Here is an 18,899-nt window from a genome sequence, read left to right on the forward strand (position 1 = left end):
ACAGATGGTGTGTCCCCCCCCCCTCACCATGCCACACACACACACACACACACACACACACACACACACACACACACACACACATTCTTTCCAACATCCAGCATGGAGTGTGTTTCAGTAAAACTAAGGAAAGAAAAAAATATGAGTGAGTTAAGTCAATGTAGTGGAAAATATTTTAGTGTATTTGTTTGCATGTGTGTGTTCATGTGTATCAGTGTGTGAGTGTACTACTGCAGAGAGCTACTGCTGCTGCGTGGCTGTTATTGCTCTCCCTGGGAGGAGATGGAAGATCTCTAACGGAGCTGCCAGTTCAAACACGGAACAGCTGGAAACCAAGAGTCACTACTGGTCCTCTATGTCTGAGAGGGGAGGACTGTATAATATGCCTATCTGTCGGTAATAAGTAGCGAAATTGCGTTCTAGTGCATAATTACATTCTAGTGCAATATAAGGGCAAAGTGACATTGTATTCATTCATTTTATTTCATTTATTTTAGAACGTGTTGTTGGCTGTGGTTCTTTTTGCTCAGGTTGTTTTATTTCCTCTTTTAACGCACTCTCTAACCGATTTCATGTTAAAGTCCCTCTTGATTAGATCCCTCAGGTCGCCGTAGGAGAAAGGGGCGGGGCACAGTGGCCCTGGAAAGAAGAGAGAGAGAGAGAGAGAGAGAGAGAGAGAGAGAGAGAGAGAGAGAGAGAGAGAGAGAGAGAGAGAGAGAGCTTAGAAGAGTGTTAATAAAGTGTCTGGCTGGTGTTAAACTGGATGCACTGTGTGCATTGCTGACCAACCAAGCTAGGCCAACTTAACAGTTAGTTACAGCACTGATCAGGAGCAGCACTCCTAAATATCGAGACCCGCCGTCTATTTTTGGACCGTCCGCTCCCAGCCACAGCCCCCTTAAAACCGCCCGCTCCTGCGATATTTGTGTTGGGTCCCGCGGAACCCAAACTTTTTCCCTTTTCCGTGCAACTTGGAACTGGGTGAAGTTGCAACTCGTAAAATACCAAGGCTTGGTCAATGGCTCTCAGCGTCAGATACGACGCAAAAAGCACCCTTCAGCGTCTGTATGGCATGCAAGATGACGTAGTATTTCAGAGCGAAAACGGTAGCGAGTAGAATGAAAGACCAAAATGCCGCCTAAGGAGGTTGGTTGGGGTGGTGGATGGGTCAAACAACACAGGACTTTCACCCAGGAGACCGGGGTTCTTGTCCCGAGTGTCACTGAAACGTACATTTTATAACCCCACCCACGATCTTTTCCTAAAGCTAACTGTCCCGTTCTTGTTCCGTATGTCAGTCAGTATGTCCCGACCCAGAGTGTCAAAAGTGACATCAAGAGTCCCGACGCCAAAGGACTTTTAGCGTGAATAACAAACGCCAAAGGCGCATGACCAAGCGTCTGTATTTTACACGATGGGAGAGTGAGAATGTGTTGGAAGTTGTGCCGAAGATTTTCACTCTTTTACAAATATGGAACTAGATCCATATTAGCGTAGCATAAAGACCAAAAACAGGAGGAATATTTAAGATACCTTGGTATTTTAGTTAAGAAGCAATATATGTGACTTTGTTCCCACGAGACTTTGACAGAATGCCACGGCTAGGACTAAATATAAATATGGATAAAATGATAGCAATTATATGTTAATTAAAATGATACTAAATTGAATTATAATGCTGTGGGAAAAACAACTTCCTGTTGTCTTTATTAACGGTCCAATGTCCCTGCTACCCCACCAAGCCAATACAAAGTCATTAAAAGTCAAAACAAATGGGTCCCAGATATCAACCTTTTCAGAAAATAAAAACATTCCTGTTAAAATCAAGCGGATTTTGAATGATAGAATGAGGTGATTTTAATCTGAAATGAAACGTAAAGCTCTTCATGGAGGTAAATACTCACGTCAGAGTTGGTCTGAAAGCACAGTCGGTAGAGAAATCTACTTCATAAATTGTTCCAGCAACAAAATGGACTCCCCTGTGAGACCAAAAGATCCTGAATAAACATGCGTTCTCCCTCCCTGGCTCATTGGATTTCTTTGAAACTCTTCTCAGATTTCTCTAATAAAATCTTAATGAGAGGGAAAACGCTTTCTTTCCGCTGTGCTGGACACGAAACGTCTTGTAGTTTGTCTGGCACATGAACTTATATAACTGCAAATCAGAGGACAGAGGTTGTAATGCACCATTGAAGAGGCCTGGTTTTTGTTTGAAAAGGTCACATGTCATGTATTTTTTCTGGTTGAGCCCTCGGCCACGAGTTGATTTATTCAGAAAAAGGAATTTTTGGCATGTTTTATAATATGAGTTTAGCGCTTCCCTTTTCGAAATTGTATATTCTCACAGTGCTTTGGACAAGTCTCAGATATAACATCTTGATAACATTGAAAACATTTTCTCGCTCAGATAACTATCAACTGCTTGCTTATCCCATGCATATAGCATTATAAATGAGTGGTATTCCCTTTACACTCGACTATTTTCTCCTCATCATCCCTCATGTTACACTGGGACAAACACAGCCTTGTCTTGCAATTACAAATCATAGATGATTGGGAGGGAAGTGCTGCAGGATTTACTGGTTTCTTTTCTTTTACAAGAGCACTGAGAGCGGAATACAGCATTGCATGTGTTGCTACCCTTTCTCTGGGATCTGATTTCTCAGCACTTCTCTATCACACACACCCTCATCATGACCACACAGGGATAGTTTTAACATTGGGATTGGAACCACCACCATTACATCCTGAATATTGTTTGATTCTACTCCTTTTAATTAAAGAATTGGCATGTACGCTCACAGATGCATCCCGTGTAAGTCGTTCAAGATGAGAGGCTCAGACAAGAGATCAGCTATATTCTAAAAATGTAAATCACACACAGCTTGTCATTTATGAGCTCTCACAGGATAAGGCAGTGCTCATAAACACATGCGGTCATTCGTTCCTCGTCCCCTGTGGAGGTCATAAAGCTGCCAACAAAGACTATTGTGTTCATGTCTCAAATGTAAAAATAGGCAACCGCCCAAGCGCCACGTTTGTTCCTGCGCCTAGAAATGGCTTTGACATCTATCCTCAACCCATTGATCCAAACCCACTGACAATAGGAATCAGGAATTAAAGCAACACCAAAGATTCTTTTGTACCTTGAAATAATGTTTCCAAAGTCATTTCAGTGGTTCATCAACTCGTAACCGGGTGAACGGCACTTCTGCATTCGCTTTGCGGCCCTCTATTGGCTATAACCGCACTATGCAAGTTTGCCAGATCGGGTAGCGGATCTGTAGTTCGAATGAGACATAATGGGACATTACGACAGCGGTAATGGACAATTCCGCTTCCAACCTGTAGGGGGACCGAAGCGGAAAAGTGCTTTGGTGTTGCTTTAACGGCACACAACAAATGCAGCTCTCGTGAAGAGATGCTGATGTTCACAGCACTGTTGCAGAGTAGTTATGTGCACACACTTAAACACACGCAACCATAAATCCAGTCCCATCCAGACTCACCACAAACCTCGCCAGGCCCGTACCCCCAGCGTTCCCTACGAAGATCCCCGAGCTGGCCTCGAACGTCAGAGGCTGCAGGCTCCTGGTGAAGGCAACTCGGTGGTATTCCTCACAGTCCATGTAGAGACGCACCTGAGTGAAAAGGGGGCACGTTAGATAAGATAAGAACAACTTTATTGTCTGTCATGAGTGACAGAAATCTGCCTTTGACAGGGCATGCTTAAATGACAAAAATACATACAACATAAAAGACACATTTAAAAACATTAACAGTACAAATTGTAAAAATGCAAAAAGAGAATGGAGCGGGATATGTATGACTGTTCAGTATGGTGATGGCAGTGGGGATGAAGGATTCTGCATGCATGCACACTTAAACCTATTCCCAGCAATTGATAACAAATAGAACAAGTGTGGAAGGGACTTTTTTCCCTGCAGTTCCATATAAAGTGACATTTTATGACAACATCCTCACATAATAAATTAACATCTGTCAAAGACAAAAGAACCACATGTGGGCTATTTAACACTCCACTTTGGCAACTTCTGCCATGCAGGCAATGAAGACTTGCATCAGAATACTGTTAAAGAGCTCATATTATGCTTTTTTGGCTTTTTTCTCTTTCCTTTATTGTGATATTTATCTTTTTTGTGCATGTAAAAAAGGTTTACAAGTGGAAAAACCCAAAGTCCCCCCCAAAGGGAGTTACCATCTCCAACAGAAAACAATGTTCACAAACTGCTCCAAACAGCTCTGTTGTAGTCCAGCCTTTACCTCCGTGACAAACGTCACTTTGTAACACACATTATAATGCTCGCCTAGCTCACACAGCACACCCACCTCTGTCCCCTGCACAGTCAGGGTAAACCTCGCCCATCTTCCCGTCAGGTCTCCCATTTTGAAGGAAGCTGCTTCCTGGGTCCCCCCTGTTGTTCCTGGGTCGGTGTAGTACAATATGACTCTCTGGGAACCATCCTCTACCTCGGACAACGTTATACCTAAGTGCACAACCTTCCAAAACACAAACAAGAGATGGAAATGATTTACTTTCTTTCCGTTTACATGTAGCAGAAAGGTTTGTGCTACAGAAAGGATAACATGAAAAATACACAGAGGAGTGGAGTTTAAAGGATTGACATGGCCCATACCTTTTGGTAGGCATCTGTGATGGCAAACAGGACACCGCCACGCCGCGTGGTAGGTTTAGCAGTGACCGTGACGGCAAAGTCATAGTAGAATGGGTCGGGGATGAATGACTTTGTGAGGCGGCCCACGTTTGCGTCCGGGCCGAAGCTGTAGGCGGGGTAACCCTCGAAACCCGTTACAAAGGAGACGGAAGGAGGAAGGGGAACGCCGATCAACTCTGTCAGGTCCAAGGCTCCCTGAGGACCACGGACTGCAAAAAAACAAACACGGAAATCATATTAGAGGAGGGGAAAAGAAAAGAAATGTCTCATGCAACAAAGTGTATCACAGTGCATCATTACTGACACCTTTTTACCAAACAAAAAATAAACTGAGCTGAAAAGCCAGCAAACAGAGAAGTACAAGTGTGTGTGTCGTATAGTCATATGGAAACAACATGGTGCCAAAGGGTAAACTGAACTTCACTGGCGCAAAATTTGGCATTTCATGCATTTCCTATTTGTCTATTGGCTCAGTCACTGCATGCAATTGCTGTAGTGTAGTGTATGACAAATCCTGTTAGTCTGGGAGCACCTGCAGCATGGGCCTCCCTTCAGCAGTCTTCTCAAGTGTAGTAAAAATCCTTAATTTCTGAATAATGGGCTATGAATGATCACTTTCAAACCACATTATAGTACTTTCCTATAAGCCTACATGTATGGGGTTTTGCACGCTTTGCACTTTGCAAAAGTCAGAGAAAAGGGGACCTCATGGGGCGGCAGAAGCCCAGGTTTTCTGTGTCAGTTTAGTCAAGTGCAAATTTGTTTGGGAATTTGCACTGCTGAAATACATCAAAATGATAAAGACCTTTAAGTAATTGATTATTCCAGAAACTCAAGGGCCTTTTAGAAGTATTTTGACATGGTATATAGCCCTTAGTAAATGTGTGTGCCATCTGATTGCCGCTGTAATTTGACACACAGCAAAAACCTGGGGCCAGGCAGTGAGAGCACTGGTTGGTATCTGTAGCGAGACAAAACATAATGAAGCTGCCATGTGCAGTGTGCCGTGTGCTCTGTGTTTGACGGATGCTTGGAGGTGACAGGGTACACAATCCTTAGAGAGGTGGTCGACCCACAGCTCATTTTTTGCCCTGGGGCCCCCTAGTGGGTTAATCTAGCCATGGGTCAGAGGACTGATATGTTATCCTAGAAATGAAAGCATTCCACAGACAGTGTGGGAGGTGAAGTCATCTTATAATTTATCTTTTCATTTCCTACTAGACTGGAAAAAAAAAAATGACTTAGAAAAGTAATTACATTTTGAATAGGTTTAGGCAAATGTGTTGTGTTTTTTTTTGTTTTGCAGTAATCTTTAATTTGTATTCATATTAAATTTGAATTTGACTAGCTGGAGTTAGAGTTCAGAGCAATGGTCAGCTGTGAGCCATATGAACTCTGGATCGTATAAGACAATCTGGGAGGTTTAAGCCATCCCCGCTTCAGTCTTTAGACATTTTGAAATTTGACAACATGTCAGATACACCCCATAAAGTTTGCCAAGAAGGTGAGAAGGTGCTTCCATCTGTCTAAAGCCCCCCTCCCCCCCTATGTCATCTTACCATTACTGTATGCACGGCTGAATGCACTCGCCTACTCTCTTTTTGTCTGTCATGCATGCACAATTTAAGTGCACACACACACATTCTTATTGTCTCTCCGACAGACACGCAAGCACTTTTGTCAATGCTCACCCACAGTACCAAAACATCTCTTTTCACCTCCTCTTGCTCAGACACACACACTTACAGCACACACACTTACAGTCCCATCTACACCTGGCTCTCCTTAGTGGGAAGACCCCAGGAACAATCGGCTGTTCTTTTAGAGCGTATGGGCAGCAGGGTGTAGAGGCTGGGCATCTGGAAGGCATTAGGTTAGACTAATACACACGTGCTGCGCAGCGGCAGCTCCTGTAAATGGAGGCTTAGTGTGTGTGTGTGTGTGTGTGTGTGTGTGTGTGTGTGTGCCTCCCGCATGAAGACAGGAAGAGAGGCACACTCCATTGCCCGTCCATTAATTGGATTGAAACCCCCTACAGACTGTGGCAATTTAAAAAGTAACAATGAAGTGCAACCCACACCGCTCTGCTGTCTAACCTCCAGTGTAGCTGAATGTTGCGACTTAGCTGAGATTGTAGTTTAGAGCTGCTGATTTATTGGTTTTAGCCACCAGAAATTTTGAGTGTTACACTTTTTGGTTGGTTTTAGAGCTGTTCTTTTTGCTCAGACTTATTTTCTCAGACTACATCCACAGACAACTAAATGTGCGCACACATTAGCACTTACGTGAGTTTACAAAAAGCTCCGTTTTCCTCATTCGCACTGAAATGAGGGGCGGGCATTTTAGAATTTGTCTGGAATTTATTTGGAAAGCTAGGTTTGGGTTTGGAAAATGATGACTTGTGGGCTGAAGGCCAAAATGGAAAGAAAAAGATTGTAATTTTGTTTTTGTTTTTTTTATTTCTCTTGACAGATTTAATTTAAAGGAACACGCCGACTTATTGGGAATTTAGCTTATTCACCGTAACCCCCAGAATAAGACAAGTCGATACATACCCTTCTCATCTCCGTGCGTGCTGTAACGCTGTCTGACGGTTCCAGCATTAGCTTAGCCCAGCACAGATCCTGCAGGTAACTGGTTCCAACTAGCCTACTGCTCCGAATTGTGACAAAAGTAACAAAATAACGCCAACATGTTCCTATTTACATGTTGTGATTTGTAGAGTCACAGCATGTACAAAAAACAACGTAACATGAGACACAGCCATCTTGTAACAGTAAACAAACCGGGAACTATATTCTCAGACAGGCTTGCTGTGAGCATATCACTCCGCCCAAGTACTATATTCTTCCGCCTGAGAATATAGTTCCCGGTTTGTTTACTGTTAGAAGACGGCTGTGTCTCATGTTACGTTGTTTTTTGTACACGCTGTGACTCTATAAATCACAACATGTAAATAGGAACATGTTGGCGTTATTTTGTCACTTATTCGGAGCAGTAGGATTACTGGAACCATTCACCTGATGTTCTGTGCTGGCCTGATGCCGCTGGAGCCGTCAGACAGCCTTACAGCACGCACGCAGATGAGAAGGGTATGTATCAACTTGTCTTACTCTGGGGGTTACGGTGAATAAGCTAAATTCCCAATAAGTTGGCATGTTCCTTTAAGACTTCCTGTGATTGTCTTGACTTTCACAAACTTATTTTATCAAGCTGATGCAGGGAAATCTAAGCAAGCTAAAACAAGCAGTGAGACATTTTTTTCCAAATACTTCTTGCCCCATTTCTGATTCCAAAGAAGCCTGGAATCCGAACTTGATGACTGGTTTGTTGGCTGCCTCACCGCTAGACACTATACCTCCTCCGTGTTATCAGCGGTGAAGTCCTGCCAAAGTGTGTCGGCCGACATTCCCACAGCTCAGCCTGTCACTTCGCTCCGCCTTTGCCCGAAAGTGACATCACTGCAGATGTTCCTCCACTGGGTCAAGAGACTAAACAGCTGGCCAGATCGCCATGGCAACTGAGACTCACTGTCTGCAATCGCTCACATTCTCATGATGCAGCAGGAACCCACGAGAGCTTCGGCGAATCAGTGCTTGTCCCGTGTCGTGCATCATTGCGACGACATGTTTGTAAGCAAACAGCTGATCACGCTGGAGAAATGTGGAAATCTGTATTGATGAATGTCCTCATCTTAAGAATAATGGGAATACTGAAAGCAGAGAGGTTGTCAGCTGTGGGAAACCTGACTAATTTGAGTCAGGGTGTGACTTCTCAGTGTAATCAGGCTTGGCTGAGTCCGAGCACCATCTGCACTGGAACAGGGCAAGAGAAAGAAAGCGGAGGGGGCGAGGAAGGCTCGGGAGACGCGTGTCCTCCAGCTAGCACAGTAATAACTTCAAGGTGTATGAATGAAGTACAAGACGCTGATCAAGTCTTTCAATCACTGAGGAATAGCAAAAGGCGAGCTCCCTTTTCTTGGGAAGAGGAGGATGTGTTGGACAACTGGCTCGCAAAATCCATGGAGATGAGTTTTACTTGTGATTTTAGTGCAGACGGTGACAACCCATGTAATCAGTGCATGTGAGGAAATGAGGAAGGCATAGCCCGAAATGTCAGTGTGTGTAGTGGACTGTTGCAAACACTTCATAAAAAATAAAAATCATGTAAAAGGAAGATTTGTGAGTGCTCGCCTAAAAGTAAGCTCCTTCCTTTGCCCTGCACAAGAATTGCTTCTGCATAAACAGTCGGTTAGTGAGATTCTGGCCTCAGTAGCTCACAGAGAAAGAGAAGGCACTTCTAGTCACGAAACAATGCAAGATAATAAAAACACGAAAATCGATGTCTCCACGGACAGGAGCTTCAGCAGACCACGATGCAATGGGCATGGCTGCATTATATGAAAGGAAATTGAAAGTAGAAAGAAAAAATTACAACACTAATGGCAGAGGAATATTCTTTGCTGTTCCTACGTGTTTCCACATTAGGTTCATTGGGCTGTACGGTAAGTGTGTGAGCGGGTGTGTGTCTGTTTATAGGACATCTGAGTGTGTTTGCATGCCTGCTCCCTTTCCAAATGAGCGACAGACAGTCGATCCAAAAACTGCCGTCTCCACAGGGCTGTTTCTCAAATGGGTCAATGTGTTTTGGGAGTGTGTGCCTCTGATTGAGAAAGTCCCGGTGTGACACATTGTCATGGCAAAATCCAGATGGTTATGAATAGCAGAAAGTGCAGTACCCACCCCACTCTTTCATAAGCACCACTTTTAAGACACAAGGATTGCCATGTTACAATGAAGCGGCCTTTCTCCTTTTGTGAGAAAAAGACCTTCTCAATAAAATGACAACATCTGCACAGGTTACGTTGGTTATTAAAAATATTATAGGATGGAACGCAACTGTTATGACCCCTTAGCTGGTACGTTTACTGAGTGAAATATTACAAGGGCCGATATGCATAAGAGTTCAATAAATGCTTTGTTTGCTACCCCCAAAATATGCCCGGAGATAGATACACAGTTAAACTGTACAATGGAACAAATGGAGCTCATGTTGAGTGAAAACAGATGAAAACAAACACCACAGCACTCACATGAACAAAATGCTGCGTTCAATAAAACATCAGGGCAGACAGGGCAAAACTCTTTGTGCACCACTACCGATATCATCTTCAGACCTAATACAAGCACACGCACACACACATACACACACACACACACCTTGCTCACAGGATGGATAGAACAAGACACCCAGTGGTGGAATGTAACTAAGTACACTCAAGTATTGTACTTAAAGGTGCCGTAGGTAGGATTGTGATGATCCAGGACTTAAAGGTATAGTGGAGAATTTTCTTTTTCCGGGTAGATCATCAAGACTATTGGTCCTCCTGGTTGTCAATCATTCTGGTGATATGTTTACGTAAGGCCGTTGTACGTGCACGTCCCTAGCTTTCAAGTGTATATGTGTGGTGAGCTTGAGCTACGGTTTCAGCCATTCATTGAAGAATTGAAGCTTTTGGGAGAATATTTCACACGCTGGCGTGCGCTAAAAGCACAGGTTGGGCTTCCCACTGATGCCTCGGTCGTGAAGTTTCTACTCCACAGGTAAAGTTTGGCATGCTATTTGGAGGAATCCATTTAAAATCACTGCTAGTAAAAGTTGATGTAAGCTATGATTAGCGATGCTAACCCTGGCACAAGTCACGCACCGCGCACACACGGTAAACATCTCAATTTGTGAAAAATTCTTTTGGAAAGTAGGCTTGTATGAGCCATGCCGATAGCAACTTGTAAACAGTGCACTCTCGTGCACACGTTTAATAGGCGTTCCCTCTCGGGAGCAGGCAGAGTGTTGCGCATGTGCATTTTTTCAAAAAGTACAGAGGGCGGTTCTTTTCTAAAAAATCCTCCACTATACCTTTAACCAAAAACTACTTTTCAGTCCCTCCCACCTTTCTGCTAAAGCCCAAAACGGTCTCCTAAGCCCCTCCCCCCACAAGGCACAATGAATGCGTGTGCATGACCAGTGATTGACACACATTAGACACCACCCCTGGCCCTGATTGGTGCATCTGAACAGGGAGCTGTGGATTTTTGCAAATCCCACTACAGGCTGTAGGTGGTGCCAGAGGAGCTGGATTTTTTTTTTTTATGACCTGCTTCATGTAGTTCTACTCGAACATAGGGTCAGTTTCATCAAATATGACAGGAACCTACTGCACCTTTAAGTACAAATTTGAGGTACTTGTACTTTTCTTTTTGTGCCTCTTTCTACTTCTACATTTCAGAGGGAAATACTGTACTTTTTACTCCACTACATTAACCTGACGGCTTTAGTTAGTTACTAGTTACTTACAAATTTAGATTTTTGCACACAAAAACACATGTAGCTAATAAAATATGATGTTTAATTATAATTATCATGACCGAAAGAACGAGATCCAGGGTACAAGCGGCTGAAATGGGTTTCCTCAGGAGGGTGGCTGGCGTCTCCCTTAGAGATAGGGTGAGAAGCTCAGTCATCCGTGAGGAGCTCGGAGTAGAGCCGCTGCTCCTTTGCGTCGAAAGGAGCCAGTTGAGGTGGTTCGGGCATCTGGTAAGGATGCCCCCTGGGCGCCTCCCTAGGGAGGTGTTCCAGGCACGTCCAGCTGGGAGGAGGCCTCGGGGAAGACCCAGGACTAGGTGGAGGGATTATATCTCCAACCTGGCCTGGGAACGCCTCGGGATCCCCCAGTCGGAGCTGGTTAATGTTGCTCGGGAAAGGGAAGTTTGGGGTCCCCTGCTGGAGCTGCTCCCCCCGCGACCCGACACCGGATAAGCGGACGAAGATGGATGGATGGATGGATGGTTTAATTATAAATTAAACCACCCAACAATATATAGGCTTGCAAGTCTAGCTGAAATGATTAACCGATTAAACACAGAACAGTTTGGAGCGGCTACAGTTTCTAAAAGTTGTGAGGATTTTTCTGCATTGAGTACTTTACAGTGTGCTATCAGCACTGAATATTTCTTCCACCACTGACGGTACCTTCTGGTAAACATACTGTCACGAATGACAACTGGATAGGAGGCATTTCAAGTTCTGAATGTGTGTGTTTATTAACAAAACCATCACCAAAACATACTCAAACCGAAATACAAAAACAAAATATTAAACTAAGGCAAAAAAAAAACAGCAAACAAAACGGCCACCTCACAGCAAGCTGCCAACCCCTCTTTCTTCTCCTGATGCTCTTTTAACTCAGCGCCCCTTAATTGGACCATACCACCTACACAGGTGATTATAGGGTTAGCTATCCTGAGCAAGCAACAGTAACACTTAAGTTTCTCAAAACATCATCACAATTGGATAGATCCATTACTGCTGACATTACTATGTATACATACATGGGCACCCATTACAATAGGCACCCCAAATATTATAAAAATTTTATTTACTGCAGAACTATCTTACCCATTGTTTTTCATCTTACCCATTGTTTTTCACCTTAGGATTGCCCAGCCCCTCCCTTCAGAAAAGACCTAATGAGGCAAACCTGCTTCCACTCTCCCAAGGGGGGTAAGCTTCGCTTCAGAACTCGAACCTCCTATTGCACCATTTTGATGCTACAAAACAATCACCTCCCGTTAGCATTCCATTGACTCCCATTCATTTTGACATCACTTTGACAGCGAATAACTTTACATCTGAAGCGTTTAAAGACTCTGTTTGTCCATTGTTTATTTCTAAAGAAACAGGACAATGTATAAAAGGCTCCATTACCTTGTACCTCACGTTATGGCTCTGTAGCAGACGTTTTTGTAAAAATAGGCTAACGATTGTGTCATAACCACGCGACTTACTGTCGCATAGTAGAGGAATTACAGTATAGTACAGGAGAAGCTCGCAGGCAGATTCGACTTACATTAGCGGTTTAAGTTTAATTACTAATGTTAACTAGCATTATAGTTAGAAATAATTAGCCTGTGCCTATGTTATCTCCTTACATATACCTATGCCCTCCGTCTCTGCAAGACTGGGAATGATTGAGATTTCTCTTGGCACAGCTACCAGAAGACTTACAACTTTCAGACAGGTTGCTCACGTCACATTTACATCGTCTCTCTCAGTTGGAGGCTGAGCAGTAACACTCAGCGCTAATATCCTTCACTGGTCTCCGTCCAGAGCAACGGGATCTGTTGGTCCAGTTTATATACTGTCTATGCACGCTCCCTAATTAAGCTGGTGAACAGCTGAGCTAGCTCCCACATCACAGGCAGAACCACAGCAAAACACTATGAACAGGCCTATAATAAAGTAACAAACTGAAACAATAACCCACAACATTACAGTGAAATTAACAATTATCCAGGCACCAAACAAACAGTCTTAATGTTGGGATCAGAACCTAGTGAAAAGGAAGAAAGGCAGCCTTTTCACACACACACACACACACACACACACACACACACACACACACACACACACACACACACACACACACACACACACACACACACACAGTGCAGAATGTGCACTTTTTCTGACACTACAGCACATGCTATGGAACATTTGATTTTAAGTTCAGGGTTACTGACAGAAACTGGAGGAGCTTTCCAGGTTTCGGACACATTACAGGGATCCTGGGCCCTGTAAGATCAGCTAAGGTGTATAGGTGTATATATGTAACAGTTCCAGTTCAGGGGAAAATGTGTGCATTTTGCTTCGACTTGGCTGTGATGTAAAGATACAGAAATAGGGCTTAAACAGAAAGGTCATAATAATGTGGTGATGATGGACACGGCATTTGGACAGCTCTAAATGGTGCCGACCAGAGTCACTCAGCTGTCAGTCAGTCCACAGCAGTTTGTAATGAGCTGTCACATCTAATGAGAGACTGAGTAAAAGGGACTCTAATCAGACCTCAATCATCTATAACTCCACATCACAGATGCTCTGATAGGAACAAGTTTTTCATCGAGTGCACCTCTGTAAGTGCATGGACTGTAGACATACATACAAACATTCACACGCATGCACTAAACTTTATATATATCATAAACTTTATCCAAGTATTTAGAGATGTATGGAGCTAAATCAGGGCCAAATGTTTTGTTCATTTGAAAAAAATATGTATAGTTGAAAAAATAAAGCTTGAAATTGAAAATTTAAGTTTTGGCCAAAACTTGGAAAAAATAAAACCATGTATTCAAACTTAAAATAAGTGTACCAATTTTTCTTTCAGTTTGAATAAAATATAGATTAAATTCTGGAATTATTTTGAATAAATTATAAATTTTCATTTTTCACTTTAATATTTGTTTTCAGTTCCACATTTCATGTTTTCAGATTCAAAACTTATTTTTTTTACGCCTTCAAATCTTTTTTTTCCGGTTTCAAATCTTTTTTTTTCGTTTTCAGATCTGTTTTTCACTTTCAGATAATTTTTTTTCGGTTTCAGACTTTTGGCCCTGATTTTGCGTGGGGGCGTGGCTTCAACTCAGAGGGGCGTGGCATTATGAGTGACAGCCTATCAAAGAAGGCAGAAGACTCCTCTGTCATGTTGACTTCAGGAAATGGTGTTACTGTGAGAACTATGACTGAATGCTTTCTATCCACTATATACATGTGATGTTTACTTAATAAACTGATGCAAGTGACAAAGTTCCATTTAAAAAATTGTATTGGACAACACATGGTACCAATTACACTATAAGAGCAATAAACTGATTGTGCAGTTCGGCAGGAACAATGACTTCTCCCACTTCCATGTATGACATTGAATGTAGCACCACAGTATTCACTCGGCAGTCAGCATAGCGTCCGCTCCGCCAAGGCAACCTGCTGGCGCAGCCCACAGGTAAGACATGTGAAAGATATTAGCCTTTTTGAATAGATACTTTGGGACATTATCCCCGCAGTGGCATTTTTTTTTGTCATTAACACAAAGGGAAAATAGGTGGACAGCTGGAAATGAAGCATCGCTAGCACAAAAGTTAGCATTAACTAACGTTAGCTTCACACTAGCTGGTGTTTTTACACCAATTTTAGTGTCCAGCTCAAGTTTTTTGACTTTAACGTGTAGTGGTCTTTGTTAACCTCTGTTTGTCACAATGACCATAACTCGACAGTGGCTGCCTGCAGCCGTACAGCCTTATAAATGTAAAACATTATAGATAACTAACAATGCTAGTGTTACCTTTTCATGGTTAGTTTAAACAACATAACTTGTCCTGGTCCGCTTTGTTAATCAATCAGTCAAAGCTTTTATTACGGACACACACGGTCCAGAAAACAGACAGTAAGACATACAAATACAAAAAGACAAGTTAGTGTATTCTGATACTTAAGTTAGGCTGTGGTAGAAGCCTTCAAAGTTTGCCCACTTGGCATATTTTGTAAGGCATAACTGTCATGCTGTTACATGTAGTGTAAAACGTAATTTATCAGGCCAGAGCATTAATGTAAAGTCATATTTGTCTACTCTATAAAAGGAGACCTTCTTCACTGCAGCCAGTGTCAAGTTATGGTCATTCTGACAAACCGAGGTTAACAAAGACCAATACACGTTAAAGTAAAAAAAACTTGAGCTGGACACTGAAATTAGTGTAAAAACACCAGCTAGTGTGAAGCTAACGTTAGTTAATGCTAACTTTAGTGCTAGCGATGCTTGATTGCCAGCTTTGTCCAGCTGTCCACCTATTTTCCTTTTATGTGTTAATCACAAAAAAAAATGCCACTGAGGGGATAACGTCGCAAAGTATCTATTCAAAAATGCTAATATCTTTCACATGTCCTACCTGTGGTCTGGTGCCAGTGAATACTGTGGTGCTATAAGTCATACATGGAAGTGGGAGAAGTCATTGTTCCTGCTGAACTGCACAATCTGGCACAGTTTATTGCTCTTATAATGTAATTGGTACCATTTGTTGTCCAAAACATTTTTTAAATGGAACTTTGTCACTGGCATCAGTTTAAGTAAAAATCACATGTATATAGTGGATAGAAAGCATTCAGTCATAGTTCTCACAGTAACACCATTTCCTGAAGTCAACATGACAGAGGAGTCTTCTGCCTTCTTTGATAGGCTGTCACTCATAATGCCACGCCCCTCTGAGTTGAAGCCACGCCCCCACGCCAAATCAGGGCCAAAAGTCTCAAAACAAAAAAAAAATATCTGAAAGTGAAAAACAGATCTGAAACCGAAAAAAAAGATTTGAAGCCGTAAAAAAAAAAAATTTGAAGCCGTAAAAAGAACTTTTGAATCTGAAAACATGAAATGTGGAACTGAAAACAAATATAAAAGTGAAAAATGAACATTTATAATTTATTCAAAATAATTCCAGAATTGAATCTATATTTTATTCAAACTGAATGAAAAATTGGTACACTTATTTTTAGTTCAAATACATGGTTTTATTTTTTCCAAGTTTTGACCAAAACTTAAATTTTCAATTTCAAGCTTTATTTTTTCAACTATATATATTTTTTTCAAATGAACAAAACATTTGGCCCCGATTTAGCTCCATAGAGATGTAAAACCTCAATGTTACACAGCAAATCCTCTGTGGATGTGGCAACACCACATCTTACACACACACACACACACACACACACACACAAAACTGATTCGTCTCCCAGGGCCCATCTCACTGTGTAATCATTTTAACCCTCGTCTCTTCCAATATCTGTAAGCTCGATCGACTCAAACTTGAAAAAGTTAATGTCAAACACTTGGTTTGACAGTCAGCCCTGAAGAAAAGATTGAGCTAAGGTGGGGGAATTAAACCAATATGCCCATTAAAATGGAAACAGTGTTGTAATAATAATGTGAATTTGTTCATTTCTTGCATATAAAGGTTACTTCTTGCCAGCTTACTTTGACACATTTAATGTCTCAAGTGTCCCTGAATGCAACAGCTGGGAGAGCACCTGCTAACAATTGCATTACCAGGCAACAATAACTTGTTTTTGACAAAAACAGAAAGCCAACACAATGTTAATGTGAATTTGATTACATCCAATGGCTTTGAATGTAGGAAACACATCATAGACATATTGAAGTATTGTTAAGCACACTTGGTTTATAGTTAATATAGTTAATATAGGCTAAAACATACTGTAAAAGACCATGCCTGTAGCCACGCCATAAATACATTTAAATAAATAACCACTTTAGATAGATAATCAGAATCAAACAGGGATTTCCTTTCTATTCTGTTCCGTTCTACAACTACAGATTAACTCGGTTTACAAAAGAGCCTCTAATCTTTCCTTCAGGTAGACAAAACAAGACGCATCACATCCTTTCATCCAGAGGCTCACAGTGTTTGACTGACAGCACAGCGGTGATGTCAGCCATGTGTTGTAGTGAAAACCGGGAAGTTTCGAGGTATTAATTGCTGAGACCACACAGCCTGTGTATTTAACTTGAGCACGTACACACGCATGTGTGTGACCAGGTGAGGCTACAGGCCTCCCATTTAGCACAAAGGTGCTCTGTTGGTGTAGAGCTAAAGTGCCGAGTCAGTGCAGTCATTAGGAACAGCCGATTTAACGCTCTCGCTGTGATCAAAGACTCACAGTACTTGGAATGGATCTTGTTCAGGGCGATGTCAGAAACAAAGGCACTTTTTTTTCATTTGTATTAATGTCTGACGGCAGAGATTTAGACACACAGAAACACAAGAAACACACGTCATGCTCAGGTTATTGATTTATTCATTCATTCATTCATTCATAACATGCATGAATGAAAAAAAAGGAACAGGAAGAAGAAAATATTATGGTACCTGTCACTTATTTGTGCACATCAAAAAAAACAAAAATAAAAAACAAAAAACAGCTGCTTCATGAGTGCATCAATGCTCCAGTAATTACGCGTTTCTTGTCTTCAGGGATACGTCGCACTTTGCTTAAACAATTGGATATTATTTGTATGTTCTAGACAGAGGGCAATGTTTTCCTGCTGATGCTAGTACATCTAATTCTCACCCTCAAAATGTATATTTTTACAATCTTTCTGAACTGCATGGATTTATGCAGACGCTAACCAGTGTAGCAGAGTATATTTTTCATTATCAGTTATGTAAGCAAGAAAGGAAGTAAACCCCACAATCTTCTTAGTCCACTGAACGATATAGTCATTTCCCACTGTCTCGTTCTTTGGACTCTACTAATCGAACTGGTGTGTGTGTGTGTGTGTGTGTGTGATAACTGAATCCTGGGAATGTGGCCGTCATGTTTATAGAAATGAGAGACTCTTGTACGATACAATACAACTTTATTGTCAGCCAAAGGCTGAAATTCTTTGTACCTTAGGAATGAGGTAGCACCTGCATACGTGACTCCTATATGTAAGGAATGTGATAGTCATGCTCAGATAAGAGTTAGAAGGCCTGACCTCCTGCCATGCACACAAAAAGAGACACATCTAACACATAAAGAATGTCTTAAAGTCAGCAAGCTACCATATTTGTTCAATTTGATTCAGCTTTTCAGACAAGTTTGAGCCAAAACAGACAATTTGTGGTTGACATTGCACCCATTTATTGGTACCGATGGGAAAAACAGATTCCATGGTGTTGCAAGCACCTTACTGCAGCAACGGACCCATATGAGCAACACATGGAGACAAATACTGTGAAGATGCACTCGGGATGATTTGTATGGAAAAATCTATCCTACTGTTGAAAGGGCGGGTTCATCCACACACACACAAAAATAAAATCTAGCAGTATCTAGCCATGCAGATAGTTTTGGTATTAGTTTTATTTGTCCACGTTTTGTGTCTCTGTCTCCACTCCCTTTGCAATGGAGGTGAATGGAGTTGTTTGTCATGCATTGAATTGTTATTTTTGTTATTTAAATTGCAATGTTAGAATCAGTGTCCTGAATATAAACTGAACTCACAGCAAATATTTTTCATTGGAACTACTATTTACCAAAAGAGTCTTTATGAAAACTGTTGACAAAGTATGTATCTTATTATCATCTGCACCGCATCCAACTGTTAGATAATTTTTTTTTTACTTTTTTGTAATTAGGGTGTAACTTTAAGCCTAAATCACAAGTCAGGGCTGCAACAGGGAATAGTAAATTCACCCTAGTTACATATATTTAGTCCTTAGGAAGCACAGCTACAATGGATTCCTTCATATGCTCCGAAATGCAAATAGATACCTGGAGCTGCCATGTTGGGTTTCCAAAGTGAGAAGTTAC

At 41.8% G+C, this 18,899-nt stretch overlaps 1 protein-coding gene across 2 annotated transcripts in view; it reads right to left on the reverse strand.

Moving 5' to 3' along the window:
• LOC114549095 (collagen alpha-1(XVIII) chain-like) overlaps positions 1-18,899 on the reverse strand; it is an 83,128-nt gene that overhangs the window by 35,739 nt on the left and 28,490 nt on the right. For both annotated transcript variants that reach the window (XM_028569254.1, XM_028569253.1), the window contains exons 3-5: positions 4,659-4,906; positions 4,351-4,521; positions 3,510-3,641 (exon numbers count right to left, since the gene is read on the reverse strand). In XM_028569254.1, the coding sequence (XP_028425055.1) occupies positions 3,510-3,641; positions 4,351-4,521; positions 4,659-4,906 (551 nt within the window). The remainder of the gene's footprint in view (positions 1-3,509; positions 3,642-4,350; positions 4,522-4,658; positions 4,907-18,899) is intronic.

This window comes from Perca flavescens, chromosome 22 (genome assembly GCF_004354835.1).
Source record: "Perca flavescens isolate YP-PL-M2 chromosome 22, PFLA_1.0, whole genome shotgun sequence".
In the NCBI taxonomy this organism is placed as follows: Eukaryota; Metazoa; Chordata; class Actinopteri; order Perciformes; family Percidae; genus Perca; species Perca flavescens.